The 19,428-nt window shown below is 40.3% G+C and overlaps 2 protein-coding genes across 3 annotated transcripts; one reads left to right on the top strand and one right to left on the bottom strand.

Annotated features, from left to right (window-relative positions):
* Positions 1-339: 339 nt before the first annotated feature.
* cunh1orf43 (chromosome unknown C1orf43 homolog) lies at positions 340-3,823 on the top strand. 2 transcript variants are annotated; one of them, XM_069142779.1, is made up of 7 exons: positions 340-603; positions 1,812-1,913; positions 2,030-2,138; positions 2,246-2,299; positions 2,406-2,572; positions 2,661-2,719; positions 2,837-3,823. In XM_069142779.1, the coding sequence occupies exons 1-7, from the start codon at positions 541-543 to the stop codon at positions 3,045-3,047; spliced, it is 765 nt and encodes a 254-aa protein (XP_068998880.1). In that variant the 5' UTR covers positions 340-540; the 3' UTR covers positions 3,048-3,823. The 2 variants fall into 2 exon arrangements, with proteins under 2 accessions (XP_068998880.1, XP_068998881.1); XM_069142780.1 differs by lacking the exon at positions 340-603 and having other exon boundaries at positions 1,832-1,913; positions 2,011-2,138.
* A 148-nt stretch (positions 3,824-3,971) lies between these two features.
* tuft1a (tuftelin 1a) lies at positions 3,972-14,840 on the bottom strand. The gene is made up of 12 exons (XM_069142776.1): positions 14,562-14,840; positions 9,014-9,091; positions 7,907-8,008; positions 7,700-7,786; positions 7,368-7,418; positions 7,141-7,227; positions 6,386-6,496; positions 6,041-6,264; positions 5,824-5,929; positions 5,634-5,717; positions 5,326-5,420; positions 3,972-5,026 (listed from the first exon to the last, which is right to left on the bottom strand). Exons 1-12 carry the CDS (start codon positions 14,619-14,621, stop codon positions 4,954-4,956), a joined length of 1,158 nt encoding a protein of 385 aa, XP_068998877.1. The 5' UTR covers positions 14,622-14,840; the 3' UTR covers positions 3,972-4,953.
* Positions 14,841-19,428: the final 4,588 nt, after the last annotated feature.

The following is a 19,428-nucleotide window of genomic DNA, read 5'->3' as shown; positions in this document are numbered from 1 at the left end:
GGATGGACGCAAACAACGGTCTAGCTCACGCAGACACAGTGCTGCTTTAAATTCATTCTTTAGGGTGGAGGACTGAGGGAGCACCATGTGATGCGGCACAAGGGTGGTGAGCAAGGGCAGCATTTATTAGGGAGGTCACAGTGAATATAAATAGCGCACAATTTGCTGCGAAGCACAACAATTAAATGGAAGAAAGGTTCGTTGTTCGTTGGGCGTGTCGTTGTGAGGTTACATCCAACAGCAGGTGGCAGAAGCAGACAGACAAACGTTAGACCTGACGTCACCCCTGCCCGTACCGGCCACGTGACTAACACGGAAGTCAACAAATCAGGCACCGAGATGTACCGACAGCAGCAAGCACTTTACTTTACTTAACTTCCCCGTTTTCTGTTTTCCGTTTAGCGTTGGTTTCACTTGTTTTTAAAACGGCGACTTAAACGAAACCACATGTCTGTCAAAGATCAACACCTGGACGCGCTTTGAAGCGAGATTTAGTTACTTTAGTGTAGCATAAAAAAAAAAAAAAGGCTCAGTTTCAAAATGCAGATGGATTCTCTTCCCTCGAGAATTAACGTAGTGCTTGTGATGGTTTACGGAAGTCTGGTGAGTTTGATTCGCGTTGCTATTAGATATATCTAACTTTATAGTCGCTAAATCAAGCTTAAGTTTAAACTACGAGTGAGAACAATCAAAAACAAACAGGATGTTAACTCTCTTAAATCCAAAGAGTTAAACTGTGATGGTAAATTCAACCCAAAATTCCCTCTTCACGTACAAAGTTCAGAATCTATCTGCCAGCAGAGACAGACAATACATATGAGCACATTAAATGCCACAGGTCTATGCATTAAAGCAATGTGTTGCACATATTTGTCCTCATTTGAACAACTTTACTCAGATGAGAAGCATTGCAACACTTCCTATGAACTTCAGCACCTCTTTAACATTGTATTTATTCTTATTTGTTGGTTTATTTTACAGTGCACATTAATAAACGATTGCTGTAAAAAAATTTTTAGTTAGCTGTAGTTTGACAGATATGTCTTATATATTTTGCTAACCTGAGAAATGTTTTTTTTTTTTACTAATATATAAAATGTTTAAATCTCTCCAGAATTTTAATGTCAGTCTAGCTCACCGTCTTCTTTTTAAATATAAGTTCTTATTATTTCTGTAAATGTACAAGTGATAGAGATATTTAGTGCTTGACAATGTCTGTGGGATAAATTACAATTCAGTAAGACAGCTTACATTTGAAATGCTTATTACAGCAACAGAACAGGGTTAGAGTTTGGCGTCTACACTTGGCCCCCATCACTTTATGTAGATCTGATTTCATAGAGATATTAGGGAGTGAAGAGTATATATCTACACTATATATCTTTAACCTAATGAAGCCTGGAGGTGGATCCTGGGGTGGTGGTGGTGGTAGGGCTCAAAGAACAGGCAGAAGTACTGATGCAGGTCAGCTGAGCCATTGACAGGTTGAAGAGGGGAGAGATAGGACGTTTTTGCAACTTAAATAGACCCCTGAATTGGGAGGGTGTATATGTTAGGTGATTGTAGAAAATGAGGCATGAGAAGAGCAGAGCAACTCAAGTGTACAGCCTGAATCTGCTTTGCTCCATGAACAATCATCATTTTCATAAATTTATATTTTTTTTGTATGTATTTATATTCACTGATTTCTCCTTTATTTTTAGAGGTCTAAATATATTGATGATAAATGCATTTCATCGTTAAATAAACTTCAGTAAAGCTGTAAAAAAAAAAAAAAAAAAAAGATTATATAACTCTTGGCTTTTCTCTAGGTCTTTGTTTTGCTGTTCATCTTTGTCAAAAGACAAATAATGCGACTCGCCATGAAGTCTCGGAGAGGACCACATGTTGCCCTCGGCCACAATGCACCCCGGGTAAAAGTCACTCTCACCAGAAGTGTTATCCTGTGCAGTGCTATGCTCTTTACCTATAATTCTGACTACTTGTTTTTTTTTCTTGTTTGTACTGAAGTATTTTGTGTGTGTCGCAGGAGCTCAGACAAAAAATTGAAGCCAAACTCTGCCAAGTCCAGAAAATCCACTTTGAGCCCCGTCTGCTGTCTGTAGATGATGATCGGCTGAAGCAGAGAGAACAGTCTGGTTTGTTGAGCACACAAATACACGCATACTGAACACACCACCCCGGAAACTATCAATGTCAGGAATTTGTATTCCTTTACACTAATGGCTGTGTGTGTGTGTTGCAGGTTCCTATGACTACTTGTACAGAATGAAAGCACTGGATGCCATCAGAGACACTGGTAAGCCTTTCTGTCTCTGTTAATCACATTTTGATTTAGTTTTTCACGTGACGGAATATGAAATCCTCCCCTCTGTTACAGCAGCACCTCCACTTTCTGTCATTAGATTTTCCTTTCCGTGAACTGGGGGGAACGTCCACCGCTGTGACTGGGAAAAGGTTTCGGACGTGGCTTCTGCAGCTACGAAATTCCCACTGCATCTTCAGAGACAGCCAGAGTTCGCTCATTGACACAGTGCTCGATGGGTACAATAAAGCACGACACGGGGCAGAGGTCAGCATTTCTGTGTGCGTATTTTGTTTATCACAGACAGTAATGTCTTTACCGATGTTGTTTCTTTGGCTCTTGTTTTTGTCTTTAGGCTTTTGGGGAATCAGAGTTTTTAAAATACAAGGACGCTCTGTCCAAACTAGCCTCTGTGTAAGTAAACACAATCTTTCAAGTTCCTCCCTTTTACAGCTTTTCCTTTATGCTAATCCCGACATGGAATGTTAATTATGCAGCGGGAACAATCTGCTTTTCCCTGCGTTGCTTCAGTGTGAAGTCTCACAGCAGCACTTCGAGCCAGCACCATCAGTCTGCAGCCAAAGACCTGACTGGCACTGCCGAGCCTGCGAGCACCTCCTCCTCCCCCACCCAAACCACCTACCTCACGTCTTCAGTGCAGCAACGCAGCAAGAGGCCCAGACATTTCCTGGAGCTGAAGAATTTCAAGGACAACTACAACACACTGGACAGTACATTCTGAGAGCCTTTTAATCCCATCCAAAGGAAAAGGAAGTGCTGCCAGTGAATACAGTGCCTATAGAGTGACATAACACTGCCTTCATATACTAAAACATATTACCGTATCGTGCATATCAGACTGCTGGTACAGTGCTCTTTACTTTACCTTTAGCTTATATTTATATCCTGTATTATTGCATGTGTGAGTGCTGTATTTGGGTAGAAAAAGGAATCTAATGAGTGACAATAGTAAGTAAGGTTGATTTGACCAAATCCAAACCAGAGCTATGGAGCTATGCAACGGCATACGACAATCAGTATTTATTGCACAACTTTAAGGCCTATGCAGACTTGTTGAACTTAACCAACTGTATGTTAATGTTAACAGTGTTTGTAGTGAAAACCAGTGGTAAATGGTTGATTCACACTGTAAAAAAAAAAAAAACACTGTTTATGTCACTTATGTTTACATTCGTTTTGAATTTGACAGCCTTGAACATTTGATTTACAGGAGTCATGCGTGTTTTCAGGAACTGTAATGATAAATAAGTGCTCTTTTATTTAATCGGTTATCTCAGTGCAATGTAACTTAACAATATTTTTATGCATTAATGTATCTGAATGCGAGGTATTGTATCAGAGGAAGTCTCTTCTTTTTTTTTACTCTTAAAGACAGACTGCAAGATGTCTGTGTTGCCTGTTACATCTGGTGTTAAGGTTTCCCAGGGAGGCAACATAATGCCTAAACCATTTTATTTTCTGCAGTGTCTACTGTATAAGTTGCCATCCAAATAAAAATGTGACATACAGTCAAGTTTTTGTACAATGTTCTTGTACTGAATACGATCAGTGCAATATACTTATTTGTAGTTTGAATTGTGTCCAGCAGAGGGCGCCCCCTAAAATACTGGTTTGATTACAGTGAGAAATGAAATTAAGCTTCATATTACATTTCAGGAATTTATTGTGAAAACTACAAACACAGGTAACAGATTAGGATGTACTTCATACAAAAGCTTCTCTATCAAACAAACAGTCTGTTATTTGAATATAAATAAATACAAAGGAAGAATATGTTAGAAATTAAGACTTCAAATCACATTCGTTAATAATATGTACAAAACAAGGGGACTGTGTACACAATGACTGGGAACTGAAATGCTTTACAAGAAATATTGAGAATAACGACACTTTGAAGCAGCAAAGCTTCCAAACGTAATTTTTCCATCTGCTTCTGCACAGTTTCATAACGTGCCTTATTGTTATTGGGGGCTTAAAGACCATATAGTTATTTAAACAGCTTAAATAACTAAATATGTAGCCATAAAAATTCACAAGGCGTCCTTATATTGGCTCCAGTCAGTATTTCCTTTCTAAAGCATCATACCATTTACTCAGCTAGTGAACAGAATCGTGGATGAGTGATTAACAAAAACAAGGACAAATAATTTTGATAATTTAGTTCATGATTTTTACATGAACTGTCATGGCAGAAGAGTTAGCTACAGTATACTGATGTTCCATTGTTGTATATGAACTTTGTAACATCATAAACTTTGGCAAAGGATCTGCCACCCTGCACTGTGTGCAACATTCCTGTCTCGAAACAAAGAAAAGCCAATGTCATAAACTCAAAGTTGAAATGGACGATCAAAACAGGGAAGGACAATTAAAACACTTGCAGCATTACATGTAAAGCATAAAATGCATGTCAGTGTGTCTAATGTATCTACATTAAAGCTCACACACACATTCATTTATTACATACAAACACACAACAATCCTCAGTGCGTGTGTGTCGCCAAACACCCTACAGTTTCCTTCATGAGAGTTTGGTTTAACGCCTTAGTGGATTATTGTTATAGTTGTAGTTGCAGTCTAGGAAACTCAGCACTGATCAGTTGATCTGATGTGGAACTTAACACACTTCATGACTTGATCTCAATGACTTTGATGAAGGGCAGCGGTTTGTTAGACGAGTTGGATGGCTTGATTGGTTTACTGTGGCAACAAGAAGAAGAGAAATTAATTGATTTAATATGGAAAACAACATGAAGACAATCTGTATGCAACTTATGTAGATGATACTTGATTCGCTGTGCGTTTGAATGTTATTTTTTAGGCATGGGTTGGATTTTTTGCTCAGAGTAACAATTTTTTCATACGTTTTTTCTAACTCATTCGGAAATCAAAACAAATGAGATACTTGTAACTTATGCAAGCAAGGGTCATGCAAGACTTGTCCACATTTGCATGGTTTGCAGGTGAAATATTGGCAAACTAAGGGTCAGGTAAGTTACCTGTAGACAATCTGGGGGTTGCGCTCTGATGAAAGGTAGGAATTTGACCTTTGTCCTCCAAGGAAGTAGTCCATCTGGTCATGCATTTCCCGGTTCTGCACACACAGGAAGGTTTCAGTGGTCACATACAGTAATCACAGAAAAAAATGAGGTTCCATCTTTTCCACTTTCATCTTCTCTCTTTTAACAGATCAGGCCGAGCAGGATCGTTTTTGTTTCACATTTTCCCTCTCTCCCATTTTTACTTTAAATTCCTCTGAAATTCCATAGAAATCTTTTTGTAGGAGAGGACAAGAAGCCGTCCTCACCTCAGCCTCCAAAAATGCCACTTTCTCCTCCAGCTCTTTGATCACGCGGTCTCGCTCTTGGATCACCATACGAGAGTTCTGGAGCTAAGAGATGAGCAAACACACAGTCAAACAGTGAGTGAGCTGTGCACAAATATGAACACGGAGACAATGTGTTTGCTTTATAAAGACTCACACATGTGCGTCTCACCTGTTCAATCATGTGTCTAACTTTCCTCTGTTGGCTTTTCAGCATGTCATCCAGATGGTGGATCTTTTCTTTGAGCATAGCCACCTCCTTCTCCAACTGCTCAGCCCTAAAAATACACACAGACAGTTACAGCACACTGTTTGTCTGTATTTTATCATCACCGATTGACAAAGAACATATATTTTATGTCGTGTGCGTTGTGTGTATATTAGCTGACCTTTGCTCCCCTTTGTGGCCCTCCTCTCTGATTTTGCGTAGTTCTCGTAGTTCATCCTCGCGGTTGCGGATGGCATCTCGCAGGGTGGCGCTCTCCTGCTCCATCCCTCCCAGCAGCCTCTGGAGCTCTTCGAGGCGCTTGTCTTTTTTCTCGCTGGACTCTTCTGTGATCTTCAGCTTCTCCTCCTGGTCGCTCAGACGCTCCCTCAGCCTGCTGCCTTCAGCCTGGAGGAGACAGGGAATTTAGTTTGTTTAAAATATGCCTTTTATAAAACTGAAATACTCTCTTAATCATTTGTAATGATGCAGGATGAGTGTAAACACAAGTTCTGTCTGCATTTGTTACCTGCAATCTCTCTTTCTCGTCCAGGTGTTTCTTCTCTGCTTCCTGTAGCTGTGCATACAACCGTTTACTAACTTCTCTCAGCTTTGTTCTCTCTGCTTCATCATCTGCATCCTATTAGATAGAGAATTAAATGTCAGATAAGCAAAATGATGGTTAAAGACTGATATATACTTGTATGATGATGTAATATAAAATCTTGTTTTTGTTTTGTCCCAGTTCTGTGGGTTTGGCTGTCAGAAAGACAACAGGCGTGTCAGTGTGCGTCACTGGAGCTGTTGGATCATGACCAGCTTTTCCCTCCTGTTTCTGCAACACTTGTTTGAGTGAGCTGTGGTGTAACTCTCAGATATTGCTAAAATGGGTGCAAAAACAATTAAACCAAACTGAGCAGTGTCAGCTTTGCGGTGTTTGTACAAAACACTGCTGACGTGCACAGTAGTGGATGCTAAAAGTGTGTGGTTTAGTGACAGCAACACTATTAAAGGCAACACTATTAAACGGGGAAGCATTTGTGGAATGAGGAGGGCCTGAAAACAATAACATATGCAGGCAGAGGAACTGAGTGTGCTGGAACAGCTCTTTCACATATTTTTATACACCCCGGGGGTGCTATAAGCATATTTGTGCGCCTCTGGGAGGTGATCACATAACAGATGTCACACAAAACACTCACTCAATCACATTGCCCCGAGGAAAACAAAGACTGAGACTTTAATATGCACACGAGATTCAATACGTGCATTGAGACTGCTCACCTGCCCGTCATCTTTAGCTCCTCCTTTAGGGGCAGCCGAGGCATTCTTTTTGAAGGGAATTCCCACCTTCCACCCGTTAGTGTGCGGCTGGAGAGAGAAAAGAAGGAAGTCAGCAAAGAAAGATTGAGCGATGGAGAAGAGAGCGGTGGAGGAAATGCCATCAAGCACACAGGATGTAAGGTTCAACAATGGCGAGGGCAGAGCAAAGCAGCTCAGAATAGACCTACCTTGGTTTTAGCCGCCATCTGCTCCCTCAGAGTCTTTAGGCAATACCTCACCTGTGTGAAACACAGAGTTATTGAAGTACTATCATGTATTTTTTAAATAATATTTCAATGTGTGTTTCGTACTCTACCAAAGGACCAACATAGAAAATTCATCATCAACCAAGAGAAAACAAAAGCAAAACAAACAGAAGCATGAGTGCAGGGAGGAATTTACATGATGCAAACATGCCAATTCTGACGTAATCCAGGAAACAGGGAGGACTGACTGCAGCGTGAGTGTGTGTTTGTGCATTAGTGAAACAGTCGGAGGTAGGTACTGTGCAGAGACTGACCTCCTGTATCTGTGAAACCTCATCTGACAGCATCTTCAGGCTCTGTTGGTGTGTCTGCTGCTCTTGTCTGCGGGCCTGTAGATACACCTGGAACAAGAAGACATGAGAATTTTAAATACCAATTTCACACAGAAAAAAAGAAAAGAAAAGAAAACACTCATACAACATTTATTTCTTACAAAATAATAGGCACTCTGTCACACCCACCTTGATGACCTCCACCTGCTCCTCTGTAGATTTCACTGGTTCGGGGGTCAAACCTGTCCTGTCACCGGCCGGCTGCACCAGCGTAAGAGCTCGTCCGATTGGCTGGAGATTAGAGAGCAGAGGAGTTAACGATGGGACTTGCACTGTGTTGCGTGAGCACGAGTGGATGGGCGCGATACATCGTGAGAAAACGTGGCGATGATCCAGGAGGAGTTGGATCATGTTTGTGATCAATATTGCGCAACAGCATCCTGAAGAACAGCCAAGAGTACATCCGTTTACAAGCCATTACGTAACGTGGGAGACATATTTTGGAAAAATTATGCAATTAAAACCGAAGAATGAAGAATATACAGTCTTGTTTGGAGTAAATTAGTCCTGATTGCATGTGACAGACAGTGAGCCTCTATAATCAGGAGGCTGAAACATATTACCCGTAATCACTATGGAGACTAACCCATAAACATCTGGTACTTCTTTGGAGATGGAAGACAGACTTGGTGAAAACCATAAACAGAGAGAGAGAGAGAGAGAGAGAGGAACAGGCAGAAAAAGGTTGAGAGATGTTTGTTTTGTAACTCTGCTACTCTGGAGGTCCCGCTGGTTTTGGTAGAACAATGGTTGTCTTGACACATTTTGAGCGTGTGGGAATGATGCTAATGAAAAGCTGGTGGCATCTGTGGCATGCTAATAAGCGGTTTGTGTCCTTTTATATTTAGTAATGCTGTGTGATACATGTGTGAAAGCCTGGTTGCTCTGAGCTAATTCCTCAGGTTCAGTAAGAAGATTAACTATGGGAACTTTCATCCCCAAATATGGATTTAAGAAACGCACCTTTACCTCTCAGAAACATTTTTTTTTTTTTTTATATAACTTTTTTATCATTCAAAGAATTTAAGATGATTCACTCTCATGTCTTACAACAAACTAAATTCATTTAAATATCTCAAACCACAGAATTTGGCATGAGATATTCACATCATGGATTTACAACAATTATTCTCTTCTACATTGAATCACAACACTCCTCTATCTCCCACTGCTCAGATGCCCGGGACTTGGTCTTTCCTCTGTTTGCCTAAGTTATCATGTGCAGGAAGTTCTTACCTTGTCTCTGTGCTGCTCCGTGGTCCAAGCTGCCTGGTTCTGGTCGTGCAGTGTGAGCCGCAGCCGCCTGCACCCCTCCTGAAAGCGAAGGCAGAAGAAGATGAAGTGAATCCACAAAGAGACCGTTATGTGATGGAGAGAGTGGTTGAAGAATATTTTGAGGGGGAGAGGGGAAAAAAGAGGAGGAGAGACTGAGTCATACTCACTAAGTGAAAACGAGAAGGAGGGAGCGAGGGAGGTGGAACCAGTAAAAGAGAGTGACACGAACGTCAGAGAGAAAGCAAAAGTTTTTCACAGCTGCACAGAGACAGATTGTTTGATTTAAATTGTGTGCTATAGACGTCAGAGGGACTTAGGTGGAAACTGTCCAGATGCTCGCAGCCAATTGGAAGCACTGGCTGGATTTCTGGGAAAAGTGGGAAGAAAATGTAATGTCAAGCAAGACGGAATGTTTCTATGGCAACAAAACCTCACGGTAGCCATAAACTCTCTGGCAGACTAACAATATACAAGGGAGGAGTAAGTCCTAGACAAAACAATGCACAAACACAACGCTTGACCTTCAAAAGCAAAAACACGCAAACCTTCCCAAATTTTTATTTTAGTCCCAGGAGAGACGTTACTTTGATGGGAAAAGTCTTTAGCTGGACGTCCCTAATTAGCGACACCCAGCGAGCGTCTGTGCAGGGGGAAGCATGCGGATGTGAGAGAGGAGGTCAGAGACATTATATAACTCATTGCTGACAACACAACTTGTTCTGTTGATTTTCCTGAGTATTTACTGTGCCCTCCTTGTGTCAACTGTGAGACATGGAACAAGCAAAGATGGAACGGCTGCACACACGCAATGAGTTTAATCAGTGATATATTATACTGACCTGATTGGTTAATGAGTAATATAAAAGATAATCCCTTACAGAAAAATGCCATGAGTTTCATGTGTAAAAACTCATGTGATCACATGAATTACATACACATGTAATTGTGCACGTGAAATATGTATTCTGCCAATGGGAAATGTGGTTTTGGAACATTTCTATAGTGTAATGTGTGAAACTCATGTAGATTCCCAGGTGAAAACTTTTCCACATATTTTCACTATGTTATCATCTGTTGCAAAATGGTAAACATTGTGGTAAACATGTGGCATACATGTGATCATATGTCAAATGTGGAAAACATGGGAAACCTAATGTTTTTCTCTGTAATGGTTAATGGTTGTAGTCATTTCCAGCTTGCAGTTGTGATGACTTGTTGCTTTCCTCTTGTCTTAAATTATGTTTTTTATGCTTATGTATTTGGATGGAGACTGGACACAACAAAACCCTGAAAACATTATGATGGGCTTTATGAAATCATGACAGGCTTTTTCTTTATTTGACACAGTCACAGATTAACCAATTAGGTTAGGTTAGGTTAGGTAGTTACTTTGTTAATCCCCAAGGGGACATTTTTTTGCTACAGCAGCATAAAGGAAGCAATAAGATAATAATAATAAAAAGCAATAAAATAGCAGTAAATTATGAATATATTATATTTTAAACTCAATTCTTTTGCAGTTTACAGTATGGGTGTATTGAAATATAAAGATGCTACTCTCTTCCTCTGTATAGAAACTCTGTTGTCTGATATGCAGACTATCTCTTGATTTTGACCAGACGGGGAAAATGAACTGGTTTGTGTTGCGTAACGGCCATGATAAAGATCGGTTATAAAATAAAAGCCATGTGTACTCTAGACCACAGAAGGCCTTTGGATTAGTTGGTTATCTGTTCAGGAAGTACCGTGATGGAAGAAAAGGCAGGGGGAGACAGATGGGACGACGAAATGAAGGCGAGATCAGAAACAGAAACAGAAAATGTACGAACCAACAATAAAAAAAAAAAAAGAGGAAATTGCCTAACAGTTGTGGTGGGGGTCCAACAACAAGAAACACAACTAAGAGAAATGAAAGGAAAAAAATTCCCCACTTGTTTACATGCTTTCCACTCAGACTGCAGACATAAATGCTCAAACAGGGAGCACCGATTAGGAGAGGAAAAAAAGGGGTGGGGGGTGGTGGGAGGGTGGGGGTAGGAACAGTAGGAGGGTTGTTAAGAAGGAATCCGTCATTATACAATTTCTCTGGCCTTTCACAGGCAACCAAACAAAGACTCTGCTAATCCTCGCTCGAACATAAGATATTTACATGCTAGTCTCTCTGTCTATTTTCTTTTTTATATCAACTGACATACAAAAATGTTGTCTGTCCCACCTTCAAAGACAACCTGCAATACAAGACCTCCCGGGAACACACACAAAAGGACTAGTTGGATGTGCTCATGGATGGTGACGCATGCGTGCACACGCTGGAAAATACACACACGCAGATACACATTCAGGAGCCCAAAGTGCATGCTACCTTTATAATGGCAGAAACCTGAAACTAAGCTCACACACAGAGTCCACACAGCCAGGTGCACGACAATGGACACAAAAGATCACGGGCACAGACAGGCTGAAAGGCTTAGAGGATACGAAGACGCTTTTGTGTACGACTGTGGCATCAGGAGGCCCGTAAATCATTCGGGTATAATTTACAGAGGGGTGACGAACAACTTGGGAATGTTTGTGGTAAACAGACAGTGCTTGTGAATCTGACACTTTAAAACAAATACCTGATATTAAAGTGTGTAGATTTCTGAACTGAGGTAGCACAGGTACCACTGCATGTCCATAAATAGTAAATAATCCTCTTGTGTCTCCTGGTGTACTTCCTGCATTCCACAAAAAATTCCTCCTGTTTGTGCAAGTGTGTGTGTGCATCTTATAATAAAGTAAATCACTTTGTCCCTCTCTTGCACTGCTTTCCCATACACGCTGCACAGATGTCACTTTTGTCTTTTGTCCAACGGCACTATAAAACTTGGCCTCTCAGGCTCCCAGGCAACAGGTGTGTGATCTGACAGTCTTCACTACCAGTGGCCACTACAACCAGGTTTTGATACATTTTCATGAAACCCTTTACACAATCTGCTGAACTTCTCCATGTTGTCCTGATACAAAAGCTGAACAGGGTCTTTCTTGAAATACAGTTTAAACTTCAAAGTTATCAGGAAATATCTGATCAAAGAGTGAGTTAACAAAGCTAACAATCAAAGCTTCAATGCCAACTTTCAATACTTGACACCTTTATTGTCGGCTCTATAATTATTGTGATTCAACCCCCAACCAACAGACACAGGGAGTTTTAATAAAAACTGCAGCCATTAATCGATTTATTTACCAAATGAAAATATATTTTTTTTAATTGATTAGTAATTTTTTGGTCCACAGCCTCTCACATGTGAAGGCTTACTGGGTATCTTTGTCATAACTGACAGTGAGTGAAATACTATTGGGCTTTGGACTGTTGGTTGGACAAAGTAAGCGTTGTGAAGTTGTAACTTTAGGCTGTGGGAAACTGTAATACCATTTTTCACTTTTTTTTGGACATTTCATACACTAGATGATTAATCATTTAATGAAAACAGTAAATCATACATTGATTGATTATGAAAATGGTTTGCTGCAGTCTTAGTTTTAAATATGGCTTTTCTTGAGAATAAAAACAGTGGTTCAGCGAGTATTAGTTACTGACTGACTGTCTACACAAAGTAAAAGGTTAAACTGAAGGTGAAGTTCATTTTTAAATGGAAGAGATGAACTGAGGTGTGAAGTGAAGTCTTGGGTTGTTTGCCATGTGAGAACTTGAACATGTGAACAGGTGCCTACACAAGCATCCGATCCAGGAACATCAGGATCCATCAGAGCAGTGACAGAGAACACTAGAAGTTCTACATTTCTCTCATTATCAGTAATAATAATAATCATCTCTTTGGGTTTTTTTTCCTGGTCTGTGCTGCGTGTGAGCCAGGCATGCTCGGGCATATTCCAATCGTTCCTCAACATCTATATGTCATGTTTGGCCCATTCCCAGCCACTGATGTCAGAGTCTCCTGACTGACATGGTGACTGAAGATGAGGAAAGACATCAGGAATGTGTGCAACAATTTACACAACAAGGCAAAACTATAAATGTCTGGAGGGATAGTTGTAGCATTATTTCAAATCTTGCCTGACCAGACAGAATAAAACGTATCTTCTTCATAAATTCTCGGTTTTTGAGGAGGAAAAAAATCTCCAAAACTTCACAAGAATGGCTGAATAATCAGATTTTTTTCCCCTCCCTATCAACTTCACAGAACATTGTTTCAAAATTGGTGCTGATTGTTCCTCCTGTTTTTTTCTTAAATTTCCATTACATAATTTCAGTCCAAGTACACTTGTCAACAAAACAACAAAATATCCACTGAAGAACTCTGTGATACATCAGGCTCATTTCCTCTCCTCATGTATCCTCACACGCATATCACTGATAACCAGTGAGAGTGTCATTTACTATCTGTCAGTTCCACGCAGTCTTTACGGTATGTTACATTTAGAGGTCCGACACCTCGGCTGCTGTACCTAGATTGACCTGAAACACCATCAACTACGTAAACACTGCTGGATTTGACTTTGGGTTTTGTATAAAGTTAATGCAGATGTGCTATCAGTTGCATGTTAAAATGGGATATGTGGTAGATTAAATAAAGGCTGAGCCCACATAGTTTCAAGTGTTCCTTCACAACACATTCCTCAGTGCAGTTAATCAGTTTGTTAAGTGTGTAAGTGAGTGTATGGTGCTGCCCTTTGTACACCTTGACCCTTTTTGTCAGTTGTACAGTCTGGATCTCAAGTTCTGGCCCTCTACTCAGTTAGATTTCATTTGATGTTGTATTGGCTTAGTGTCCCTGTAATATCATGTGATAAGAGCTCAGTGGGTGGCAGGTATGAAGCTCAGCGGGAGGCTGCTGAGCTGGAGGAGGTGAAAGTGTCGAGTTTCAGTGCAGGTTAACAGTAAGTGAATGATTAAGCCATTACTGCCGGAGACAGCAGATATAGCCACATCCAGGCAGCTGCTGATCACTCATTGATGCAGCAAAGCACGCGATATACAAATCAAGGAAGTGTGCAGTTTAATCCTGCAGCAACAAACTTCACATGCCCACAGGTGGTGCACATCATACTGCACAAAGCTTTTCCAGGTCCTGAGCTGCCTTCACAGTCTGTCACAACTGCAATTGTAAGCCCTTTGATGATGTGGCCAGAAGGCACCTGTCACAGACACAGATGTTGTTTAGACTAATTCTGACCTGCTGCCTTGTCTCTACTGTGTGTGATGGGACTTTGGGGTGGGGGAAGGAGCTAATACTTTAATTACTACAAAGCCATAGACTTAATGGCAAAGACACCACTTGGAGGAGCAGATAAAGCCACTGAAGATCTGTGACAGAATCACAAAAACAGAGCAGAGCCATGTCAAGACAAAAGAAAGTACAGAAAGAACTGGAAACGGACCAAAAGATGAAATTGCAATGGGCAAAAAATAAAGTGATTCCATACAGGCAATAAACAAACACATAAATATTGGCCTATGAGCTGATAAAACACTAGAAATCCCACAAATATATGAACAATATCTTACCCCATATTCTTGATTTTTGATGTCCTCAAACGTGCACAGACTCCTCGTCACTCCGTTCATCTTTGACAGAAATAAATACTCCACAAATAAACAAACAAACAAACAATAAATAAATAAATAAAGGCAAAGCAGCCTGTATGAAGTTTCCTCCGTTAGAAGAAGTTTCCGGTGTCTCTCTGCGGACCGTCCACGGTAGCTCCTGCTGTTATCAGACTAAAAGCCGATGTGTATGGTAAGTTTCGCATGGGTCTGCTCCCTCCTCCCCTCTCTCTGCCTCCCAGCAATTTGCGTGCGGGAAAGGTTCTCGTCACGTTACTGTGGGAGTGAGCGACAAAAACCGAGAAACCCGCCCACAGCCCGACCGAGACGGGCCAAATAGGGAACTGGAGAAGTAGGAAAGAGCAGCCTGGGGGAGGGAGGAGGAGGAGGGAGGAGGAAGAGGAAGAGGGGCAGGGCACACAGCCCACTGTTACCTGCTGACACCCGTACAACAACTCCTGGAACAATAACCTCCACAAACCTTGCATCACGGTTATCACATGATAGCGCTTTTATAAGGTCTTTATAAGGCAGGAGACGTGAATGTGACCATTCAGCGTTGTGCTACACTACAGATGGTGAACCCGTATTAAATGTTGCCCAGTAAGCGCACAGTTCAATTCACCGATGAATTATTAATTGAAAAAGCTTGAACTCCTGACTGTGCTTGTTTAAAAGGGTCTCCTAAGGTTACAAAGCAATGCAAACCGAGGGTTTAAATTCAGTGATCAAAGCACACTTTATCACAGACTATTATTTCAATTTTCTTCACAAAAATGATATAAAATTATAGCTACGAATAAACATGTTTTTTTGGAACTCAACGACGAATCATGAATATTGTACTTCATCTACTTGAATGCAAGCATTTGCTCACATTAATCTGCAAACAACATCAAAACATTTGAAAGTTGCCTGAGATAAGTAATCTACCACAGGGAACAATGTACTCCAATTAAGGTGATTTGTTGCTTTGTGGTTAATACATCTGACTTGTAAGGTCTGTACTTATATTATCGCACAGGAACAATGCAAGTCTGGCAGAAATATATGCAGACTTCCTCAGACCTATGAAGTGTTATTAAAAAGGCTGCTACTTAAGATTAAATAATAATTAAAAGAATAAATTTGCTTCTGAGCAAACAGTGGCATACTTGGCAAGCTGTCGATTGTGCTGTAAAATATGATAAAAATAAATAGTCTAAGGTGTGAAAATCTATTACAGATATGGATAATTGTTTCAATTGTTCCTGCAGCATTAGTTGTACAACCTGAGCTACATATTTCCAGAGGTGAGTGAGGTCACACCAGAGGAACATGACAAAGCAAAGTAAAAGAGCGAGCGTTCCTCTGTTGGCATGTAGCTGACTGCAGCAGCTGATCCAGGCCAGCACAGACTTCAAATTGGACAAAGACTTTGACAGCATTAATGGACGCTGAGCTGCAAACAACAGCTCACAGTGGCATACAAGGGATGACACTAAGTGAATTTAAAACAGAAACAGAAACAGGCCCAAGAAGAAATGTTTCCCTCCTACGTTTATCGGAATTGAATGAAAATCAGTGCTTCTCAAAAGTGAACGGGGTTTTTAATAAGTAATTGTTTCATGTTAACTCTTGCCTGCAATAGATCACTAAGTAAGAATGCAGGTATGTTTGATATCAGAGTGGGTGTTAATGACTAACGGTTAATTTATCATGAGGAATGAGGCTCCTCCACATGCACACATCCACAAAACAAACACACCTAAATCTTACTACAGCATACCTTCTTGAGTCCTACGAACTAAACAACAATCAGAACCACAATTATGTGTTTACATCACAGATGTGACCACAATCAGACAGACTGATCCAGAGATCAGACACAGTTATGAGAGTCTGTCTTTACCTAAATCCTCGTCTGCGACTGAGTGTGAGTCAGAGTCCTGCTGCTCGATCACACTCGGCCTCACTTCATCTCGTCTGATGGGACTTCAGTGATCCTGTCGCATCAGAGCACATTTCAATTGTGAGATCTTGCTAGAAAATTAGTTTTACATAACCTGAACCAGCCTTCAATTACATGCTGTGGTAGTGCTAGGCTCTAAAGAACTCCCAGGGTGCACTGTGGATTTCAGAAGAATCTGAAGTATGTGTTTAAATTGAAGTATTTTCTGTTTAAAAATGAGACCGCAATCATTCATTAAAGACCAAAAGATCCATCGGTCAGAAACTGTAAAGTTGTTTCACCACCACCCAAATCAGCAGGTCTGATCTGGTTCTACAAAACTTGCACGCCATATTGTGTGACTTTTGGTTATTGTTTTAAGTATTCATCATTTAAAAACAAGCTTTATGTTTATGTTGTTTGTGAAATATTGTATTTCTTTTCACAAGTTTTACACACACTGTCCATTTGGTACACATTATTGTTCATAAAAAGTTAAACTGGAAACCTCAACCATTTGGTGGAGGATAATTTTCCAACTATGTGATCAGTTAAAAAAATATTGTTTTATTTTGAAGGAACTACCATTGATTTTTTTTTCTGAGAAGAGGTCATTAGAAGTTTAGAGATCCAATCCGGTAACCTAAACAGGAGCACTGACCAATAAACAGGGAAACAGGAGGTGATGTAATGATGAGGTTTTCTTGAAAACAGTGATGACTCTATAACTGTCGTCATTTATTAATTTAGCAAAGTGGACCTGACAGTGAGGTGTTTTTCATACTGTCCACTCCTGTATTATCATCAGGGTGGCGGCCACCACTGAGGTCATGTATTTATCTGTAAACCTGGAAAACATTCATTTTATAATACATATTCCACTGAATTTAGTATAATTAAATTTGATTAATTTTAGGACAATAAATTAAAAGGATTTAGTATTCCTCAATCAGAATTTAATACCTAGCAGCATTGATCTTTTAACCCTTTTAAATAACAATATCATTTTGTACTAATTAAAGGGCAAATTGAGGATATAGTTACATTTAGGAGTAGTTGTTGATTTCTCTGTAAGACCTCTTTCATTTAAATAAAACTTGACTGTATTTGAGGTGTTCAGTCATACTATAGTATGTCGTCCAAAATGTGATAAAAATGTCATACTACAGCACGTCGTCCAAAAAATGACCCAAAAATAATTTTTGGGTCACTTTTTGCTATTGTATGACTTTTTTTTTTTTTCATAATTTGGACAACATGCACCCGTGTAGGACATGTATGATTTTTTTTTTAAAGTCACAACAATGGGGGGGAATTGAACCCCAAACCTTCTGGCGGAGAGGCAACAGTGCTAATCACCACACCACCAATCTTCCCAGAAAGTACTCTGCATTGTGACAAAAGTTTAGCTCACTGCAACCTATAACTCCACCATCCACAAATATTCATTCAAATGCAACCAAAATTTCAGCAGACATTCTTTGGATAGTAGATATACATGTTTTCAAGGGGGTCTGCAGTGATATTAAATATCTTCCTGTAATGTGTTATGGATGCAAAACTTTTTCAATTTCTCCAAACAGTTCAACTTCACTAAAAGTTGAATCTCCATCAACAGGCCAAGGTGGAATCTGAACCATTAATAGCAACCTTGGTGAAGGAGAATCTTTTACCTGTTGAGTTAACCAGACTGTCTGTTGAGTCACTGGAAGCTCTGAGTGAACTCCGTGAAACTCTTTCTCCGTCGCAACTAATTCTACTGCGCTGAAGATAGTCCAGCGTTCTACAGATGCCACTTCAGAGCTGGACCTCTGGAGCATGAGGGTTTGAGCCTGGCTCAAGGTAATCCACACAGTTCACAGAAGGCGAGCACTCGCATAGCATGACTTTTTTTTGTTCATATTTCGGACCACATGCTATAGTATGACACAGTGGTGCAATGGTTAGAACAGTTGCCTCACAGTGAGAAGTAATTGGATTCGATCCCCATAGGCATGCAATCAGACCGTTCAGAAAAAGGTAATACTACAAAAAGTGATTAAAAAAGTCATTTCTGTATATAGTATAGCCAGGGTGACACGACTAAGTTTGATGTTTCGCCGTGACACAGGAAGTTGATGTTTAAGGTCAAACGATGCTCCAAACCTCCTGAAACTTTGCACATGCGAGGGCCCGCATATCACTGCTTGCAGTTTTAATCTTCTTTTATTATTTGTTGACTTTAACTAAAGGCACAACTACTTAAAACACACAAATGATTTGAGTTATTGTGTCCAAGCCTAAGAGACTTCTGCATGTGGAGGCAGATGGAAATATGTTTACACCTGTGGTAGCACTGCGTTCCTTCTGAACAACAGCTGCCGTACGTAACAGCGAAAACACCAACCTTTCAAAAGTGAACACACCCAGCTCTTCACAAATCAGCTTTCAGGTTGTGTCTGAAAAGCTTGAATGATATGGAAACCCAATCCCACCCATGGAAAGTATGTTCCTTTGTATTTTACAGTCTGGAAAAACAGGTACTGTACAGATTTGGTCACACTGGATGAGAGGCATAGTATCATGGACACCACATGGTCCTACAACAAACACTGAAGCTGTGACTTCACCACAACAACCGAGTTCCAAGTAAAATTAAATTCCTGGCAAGCAGGAAAGGAAAATATCTTGTTTTTCACGTCTTTTGTAGATCAGTCACCAAATAGCGCCACAGGAGATAAAGTATCATTGTTCAAAATCAGCAAGAGAGCTGAACACTTCTGAGGCACACACGTAACTGTGATGTCTCAAAATATTGAAACACAGTCTGTAATGTGTGCCAATGTCACAAATAGGATGTAAACACATAAATAACTTGTAAAGTGACCCTCCAGGAGGCTGACTTTCATCTCTTTTTAG

This window comes from Embiotoca jacksoni, unplaced genomic scaffold (genome assembly GCF_022577435.1).
Source record: "Embiotoca jacksoni isolate LCO1_2020_lvr unplaced genomic scaffold, fEmbJac1.0.p SCAF_11, whole genome shotgun sequence".
In the NCBI taxonomy this organism is placed as follows: Eukaryota; Metazoa; Chordata; class Actinopteri; family Embiotocidae; genus Embiotoca; species Embiotoca jacksoni.
The sequence above is the reverse complement of the archived record's forward strand: the minus strand, read 5'-3'. Positions and strand labels throughout refer to the sequence as shown.